Consider the following 7,835-nt stretch of genomic DNA (forward strand, 5'->3'; position numbering starts at 1 on the left):
GTTTATGAAATCTCATGCATTCAACAATTTAGGAATCAATCTCTCCTAAAACATTAATTAATTACATTAACTGCAAATATTACTCTACATAGATTACCATTGCACGGCCATTGCTTCCTTATTCTATACATGATGGTTTGCCTTTTTTCCTCTAAATTATCCAGGTCCGAAACCCATCTCTTCCAGGAGTAGCGCCATGCTCCTGCTAGATACAAGTTGGACTAACTTACAAATAAATGAAAAATATAGTATACAACAACTCTACTCAATAACATACATTGAGAAGCAATCCTTGTCTTTATGTTCTCCAATCTCCAAACACTTCTAGAGATGTTAATTCCCAAGACAACTAAAACTTGAGGTAGTAATACCAAACTCGAGGTCCTATTTGTCCAAAGATTGCTATAGCAACAATAAATGTTAAATAATGATGCTCAAGATTTATTACCACGACCCCTGAATCTAGATCTTAGTATTATTGAGCTTATAAGTTTGCTATAAGCTTGCAATACAATTACCAAAACCTAAGCTCCCTTCAAGACATAAGAACAATAGAGAATGCCAATAGATTGAAGAGTAATTAGTATGAGCACGCAATGACTGAGACAACGTACAGAAACTCATTATTAAATCAAGAGATTATGAGATATAATGGGCAAACAACCTTCTTATAAATGGAGGATAGCAACAAGGGTGACTTAGCTATGTGCCACTGTGATGATAACCTACATTGACAGTGACAAAGGAAGAAGAGGAGAGATAAGTGATCATGGGCTTCTTTCGATCAAGGTTTTGTAAACGATCGTGGCAAAAGGGCTACTATTCAAATGGGTGAACAGGAGGAGGACGTGCTTGCTTAGCTCGCAAGAGAAGAGAAAAGAGATGGGCCCGCTTGTAAGGAGCATTCAGGAGTTCAGGTAAAATAAGGAGTGGGTTTTGATGCACAAAACTCTAATTTATCGTTGAACCAGTCAACAGGACCATCCCAGTTTAGTTAAAGCCTGGTCCCACCTCGGTTAGACCATAAGATTAAGCCTAATTTGAACACAAGATTAACTTAAATATATCTATACTAGTTCTAACTCTCAAATATTGATTAATAAATTTCCAAAGGAAAACATGAAGCAAAGAGGTCATCAAATTCATGCCCTTTGCTCCATAATAAAATGGATTAGATTGCTCAGTAAGAAAATGGGTTAGATTCTATAGGTTCAACAAAACCTATGGGAACTTAACAGTGGAGTGGAGTGGAATAAAAAGACGGGAGAGAAAGAAAACTAAAATAAAATAAAGAATAAAGCAAAAAAAATAGCTATAAAAATAAATAGAAAATGGAGAGGAGTCCTAATTGTGAATGAACAAATTCACACACAAAATTTAAAAGGATCTTTCTAATACTCAGAAAAGAATAAGGGCCAAAGGAATGATCATGAAAGATTTCATGTTTTTAGCAGTTAAATTATAAAAAAGTTTCTAATTTTTAGGACTATTGTTTCAAAAAATTTTCAAGTAAACTCAAAGGAATTTTTCAAGTATTGAAGAAGTTTGTAAAAATTCTTAGACATATAATTTTAGGACTATTGTTAACTGCTAAAAATTTTGAAGAAGTTTACTTGAAAAATTCCTTTGAGTTTTTCTCATAGTTGCATTCTGTTTCATTTTAATTCTCTTCGCCAGGCATCAAGGTTTGTTACAGAGCAATCTTGGCCTCTTTTGATAGGGTTCAGATGGAGTTGCAAATGATAGGTTTGTGACTTTCTACCCATTTTCTATGCTTAAAAGTTGGTTGGTGAACATTACTATACTGTTATGTATATCACACAAATGACAAATCCTTTGAATTGAATAGCAGTTTTGAACTGGTTTTTGTCAGACTACATTAGGCATACCCAAGAAAAGTTTTCTTCCTGATAGTGATAATAGACGCTAGTTGGGCTTCATATTCTTCTAGCTAGAACTAAAATGAGAAGAAACTTAGGGAATTAAATCATGTAAAATTCAACAGAAAAGGGTTGGATATAAGGAATATGTTTATGATTAAAAAAAAAAGAAGTATGAGCAATTCTGAATCCTGAAGATATTTTGTTATGGAACTAACAGTAACGATTGTGTTTAGTTCAAGCTAATCTTTATAAATTAGCAATACCATATCAGAAAATAATGAAGAATCAATACTCACATAAAAACTTTGAATATGTGAATCATGAAAGATCATGAAAGACTGCCTTGCTTTGCAGTTAACCGAAGCATGGGATCAGGTTCCAACATCAGCTGAACTAAATTTTTAGCACTGTTAGAAATACTAGGCCATGGTTCCCGTTTGAAATCTATTACGCCCCTAAGAATTGCTTGAGCAACTCCCTGTTCAGTTTCTGCAATTAAGAAATCATAGCTCGTTAGATAGAAAATGTATCTGAAGAAATACAAAAAGTGTATTAATTAATAGACAATAAGTATCTTATTACCATAAAGTGATAGAACTAATAAAGAATAGATTTATTCATGGAAAGCTTACAGTAGACAATAAGTAACTTATTTGTAGAAAGTGGTAGAACAAATAATGAAGTGTGCAAAATGGATTTATTGATAGAAAGCTTACCAGCCCAAAATGGTGGAACTCCACACAATAAGATATAGAGTATAACTCCAGCACTCCATATATCAATTTCTGGTCCATAATTCCATTTTAAAACTTCTAGAGCCATGTAATAAGGGCTTCCAACTATCTCAGAAAATCTTTCACCTAGAATTGGGGTAAAAAGAGAAAAAAATAAGTAGAGCACGCCCTTATAGTAAAACTAAACTTCAAGTTATGTTATTGAATGGAAGTGATCATGTAACACCCAAAAATTCTCAAAACTATATTATAAATATTCTATAATTATTCTGGAATTTTTAGATATTTTTCCGGAATTTTTAGAGTAGCAGAAGTAGCAAAAATAAATAGAAAACGAAAACGGCCTAAGCGGGGATTGAACCCGAGACCTATGGCTTAGGGATAATGCTAGTAACTAGTTGAACCCAGCAGGGCCGTGCTGAATGGAAAGGGGAACATTTATATTTAAGTTTAAGTTGGGTAGAAATACCCACTTAATATAAATAGGAAATTAGAAGAGGAGTTATTAGATTTTTATTCGTGACTTTCTTCTCCTCACCCTAACTCACGCCGACTCCCCTTCCCTCTCCTTCTCTCGGCGCCAACCACAAGAAGAAACCTAGGGTTCCCTTCCTAGGGCTTCAAGGACACCTTCCGGCGACATCTCCAACACGAGGACGTTCCCCTTCGCGAGAGGAATGCTTAGACGCGAGAAGATCGTCGAAAGGATCGTCTCCACCTGAATTCTAGCGAATAGAATTGTAAGGAAATTAGCGTACGAGGTAAGAAACCCCTCACCTGCAGTATAAGTAGCTCCGTTTGGGTTTTCTACTCATTAGTTTAGCTATATGCAGATTTTATCGACGCATAGCGTGAAATTGACCCTCCTCGCAGGTTTAGGGATTTAGTGAGCACTTCTAGATGGGTCGGACACGTAATCCCTCTTCAGTGGGGGTTTCTAGACGTTGTCGGGTGCCTAGAAGTGGTCTCCCTAATAGAGAGGAGAGTTGGGTCACACTAAGTGTTCGATAAAATAGCTAGTTAAGAAAAAAAAATGTAAATTAGGCATTTTAACAACTTAGTTGAATGCATTAGAAGCATCTAAATCAGTAAATCAGTTTATTCTAGCTTATATGGGACTACGGTCCAATGGGTGGGCTCCCACAGTCGCCTCTGGGTTCAGACAATCTAGCTCTAGGTTCAGATAACCTAGAAACAGTAATTTAGAACAGTTTAGCTATACTCAATATTTTACATTTCAGTTGGCACTGTACCGGATTAGATATCCATTGGGTTGGACTCCCACAGTCGTCCCTAGGTTCAGATAACCTAGTAAACCCTACTAAATTCGGGACTTGCAAACTCGGGTTTAGTTAGGGATGCGCGCATAGTAAGTACAGTTGTCGGGCCCAACAACACATGATTATTATTTTGATCTACTATGCTATTAGTTTTCAAAACTCATAAAATCAGTTATGTTAGTTGAGTTTGATTTCAGCTTCAGGTTAGCTTCAGTTAGCTTAGTTCTCTATTATTGTCCTATGTGATTAACCTGTTATGCCATGCTTCAGCTTACATGTTCAGTTATTTCAGTTTATGCTTGCAACCAGAGTATGCCATGCCAGTACATGTTTTCAAATAGCATTCTTTAAAAGCATGTTTGTATCGTTGCATGTTTTAGTGAGGTAGTTGGTTTCTTACTAAGCTTTAAGATTACAAATTCTACTTTCCTTATACTGCAGATAAAGGTAAAGGGAAAATGGACTAGCAGAGGAAGCTGGAGTTCAATGCAAAGAGGGTGTGTGTGGCAGGAACTGGAATAAAAGATCCTCAGGGATTTTAGCAAGCTTAAATAGTTGAATTCTTAGTATTTCTTCTTTCATGCATTTTTAGACCTTAGAATGTTTAAACCATGGGAGATTTATTTAGTTTGTTAGTAATTATGTTAGAATGCTGGTTAATAGTTGCTAGAATACATTCCAATTGATTTTAGAATTTGTTGTGTGAGGTTTTGGCACGCCAGAGTGCTGAAATCAGAGTTTCAGGGTGAAATCAGAACCCAGATCGATCTACAGATCGATCTGGAGTCGAGTTTTGCCACGGGATCGGTCAGCTGACCGATCCATGCGCGAACAAAGAGTTGGCGTCTGTTATGGATCGGTCAGCCGACCGATCCATGTGCGAACAGAGAGCACAGACGCTCACTGATCGGGCAGCCGACCGATCAGTGAGACACTGGATCAGTCTGCCGACCGATCGGTGTGCTCCTGGATCGGTCGGTAGACCGTTCCAGACGCGTACAGAAGCGATACAGCTTATAGGAGCCACTGGATCGGTCTACCGACCGATCAGTGTGCTCCTGGATCGGTCGGTAGACCGATCCAGACGCGTACAAAAGCGATACAGCTTATGGATCGGTCAGCCGACCGATCCAGAGCCTTCTTCCATGCCAGTATCAAGCTGGATCGATCACGGGATCGATTCGACAGCCCAATCGATCCATGGATCGATTGAAATGCCTGATTACAGCTAGTAGGACATCCGAGAGGCATAGATTATCTTCCCTAGCATGTGTACAACTCCTAGGTACACCTAGAATATTAAGTTCAGATTTTCCAGTAATCAGTTTAGCAAAATTTTAATAAATCCAGATTTCCGCAATAGTAATTTAGCACAGCATTACGTAACGATCGGCCTTACAGTCTAGTTAGTAGGAGGCGGGTCGTTACAGATCATTAATGAGACTCAACAAAAATGAAGATCATTAGTATGCATTCATATGGTAACTAATCATTCTAACTTCATTAACCAGGAGAACTTTAAGACTAAAATAAATAGATGAATACAGTAAAAATAGAACTCTCCCTCAACTCCACTGAACAAAAATTGCTTCTTGTTCAAGCAGTGCCATTGCCAATAGTTCACTCCATTCATAACATTATGAACTTAATCTTCTCATTCCAGACACTCAGAGATCAAAATATTCAAATTAGACATGAAAACAATCTCAATAAGTGCATTGCCAATAGTTCTTAAAATATTACCATGGAGGACAAAATAAGGAAAACATTCTTACGAAGTGTTCTTTTGTTTTAGCAAACTAACTTAGCGAAATGCAAGGAACAAAATGTTAAGTAAACAATGAATTGTGAGATAAACTCTTTCCTTAGAACAACATTAACGGCAATACACGAACTATTTTAGAAGACAACACTAGCATAGATAGTTCCACAGCTGCACCACATTGTTAGCAACACAAAATAATCAGATAAAGACAGTATCAGTGGAAGAAATGTTATGTTAATTATCTATTCTGAACCTAATCACAGGATTAAATCAATGTGCCCACATCCGTACCTACACAGAAACTTCAACTGGTCTAAGCTTTTCTAATTAGAAAGAAGACACTTCATCAAAGGGGGAAAAATCAGCAAGCAGTAGAAGATGAGGATGATTTGGACCTGCGAAGTTCAAAGTGGCGAGGGTCTTCTGGTAGGACTTCGCGCAGTACAAACAGCCATACACCATGGGACCTAAACTGATAGATGATGATCGTTCTTTGTCAATGAAATACGCAGCGAAATCAAGTGATCATAGTGGGAAAGAAGGGAGGAAATGGGGGATGAAGGAGAAAATAAGTGTACCCAAAATGGCGCCTCTTCCGGCTTCATCAATGTCCATTATGCAAGGCTTCGCAGTCCATCTCAAAAGGGAGGAGCAGGAGAAGACATCCTCCCTTCTCTACCCAAGTTGCTGCCAATTCCAACACAAGGAACTGAGGAAGTAACTCACGGATCATGAAGACATCCTCAACAATGGTCTTCATGACCACAGCTGCCGCGCGCTCTGAGTAGTGGCCCCTCGCCACAATACGGTCAAAGAGCTCCCCGCCCTCGCACAGCTCCATGACGCAATGCACGACTCTGTCGTCCTCGCACGCCTCCCACAGGTTCATGATGTTGGAGTTCCTCGGCAGGTGCCGCATTATCACGACCTCCCGTCGCACGTCCTCCACGTCAACCGCCGTCTGCAGCTTCCTCTTCGAGATCGACTTGCAGGCGAGTAGTTCTTCGGTGAAGTGGTCCAGGCAGAGGTAGGTGACTCCAAACTCCCTGCGACAGAGCTCGCGATCTAGCATGTACTTCTCCTCGATCCCGCCCACCGCCCTAGCGTCTCCACTAAGAACCGCCGCCATTCACTTGGAGTGCCCACCGCTGTTCTGGCAGAGGTGGTTCTTGTTAGCTAGTGGGCGGGTGTCGTGGTCATGATGGGGATGGGGGAAGGTCTTGATGTCCTCCCGGGCGACGGGCGACGGGCGACGGCCTCCGGCGAAAGGCAGCAGTTTCCCATATCGAGCTCGGATCTGATACCTCCGCTCACACAAATCGACCTAACAACATGGAAGTGACTAGGGTTTCACATCAAATCAACCTCTCGCAACCACAACGAAAAAGAACCATTTTTCCCCTTTTGATTTGGGAAAAAGAGATAGAAGCAACTGAGAAAGCATCCGATTGGGGGAAGGTGAAACTTTTATCGCCGACTGGACCAACAAAAAAAACAAGCGAGACTACGAGCAACGTGGACAAGGTTTCACAACTCGGACGCTTCTCCTCCTCCTCCGTAACCGTGGCCTTGGTTAGCGGAGTTACAGGCGAGTTGAGGATGAGAAGCGGAAGCTGCCATGGCGGTCGCTTTATCCTCCGCTTGGTCGAGTGCGAAGTGTAATGAGGACGTTTGTCGGCCGTGCTCCATCTTCTTCTTCGTTTTGTGTGCTTGAAGCCTTTTGAATTTGATTAGGGAACAAGAAGATGAAATTAGTGACAATGGATAAAGGAAAAATTACCGGAATATGAAGAAGCACTCCAGCAGTGGCAGTGAATGCTGGACCGGAGATGATGAAGGAAAAACTACAGGAATGCGAAGAAGGCCTCCTATTCTCACCCAAAGGGAAGAGTTGGAGGAGATGCGGTGTGGTTGGACGGAGAAGCAAGGGCGTCGTGTCTTGATCCTGATCGGGAGAGGAAGGAGCGTCGATCTAGGAAGGGGAAGAGGGAGATGAGGTTGAGAGAGATGGTCGGAGGTTTAGGTGAGAGAGATGGTCGTGCGGAGGAAGGGGCGCGATATAGATTTAGGTTTGGAGGGAATATTAAAATATTTTATTTTGGTTCATTAACACCGGATTTTAAAAACCACGGTTAAAATCAGTGTCTATTAACGAAAAAAGGGCGCTCATAGA

General features: G+C 40.3%; 1 protein-coding gene across 1 annotated transcript; it reads right to left on the reverse strand.

Annotated features, from left to right (window-relative positions):
- Positions 1 to 2,211: 2,211 nt before the first annotated feature.
- Positions 2,212 to 6,124, reverse strand: LOC121998039 (calcium-dependent protein kinase 13-like). Its single transcript, XM_042552756.1, has 3 exons — positions 6,058 to 6,124; positions 2,600 to 2,743; positions 2,212 to 2,372 (listed from the first exon to the last, which is right to left on the reverse strand). The coding sequence occupies exons 1-3, from the start codon at positions 6,122 to 6,124 to the stop codon at positions 2,212 to 2,214; spliced, it is 372 nt and encodes a 123-aa protein (XP_042408690.1).
- Positions 6,125 to 7,835: the final 1,711 nt, after the last annotated feature.

Source organism: Zingiber officinale, chromosome 1A (genome assembly GCF_018446385.1).
Source record: "Zingiber officinale cultivar Zhangliang chromosome 1A, Zo_v1.1, whole genome shotgun sequence".
In the NCBI taxonomy this organism is placed as follows: Eukaryota; Viridiplantae; Streptophyta; class Magnoliopsida; order Zingiberales; family Zingiberaceae; genus Zingiber; species Zingiber officinale.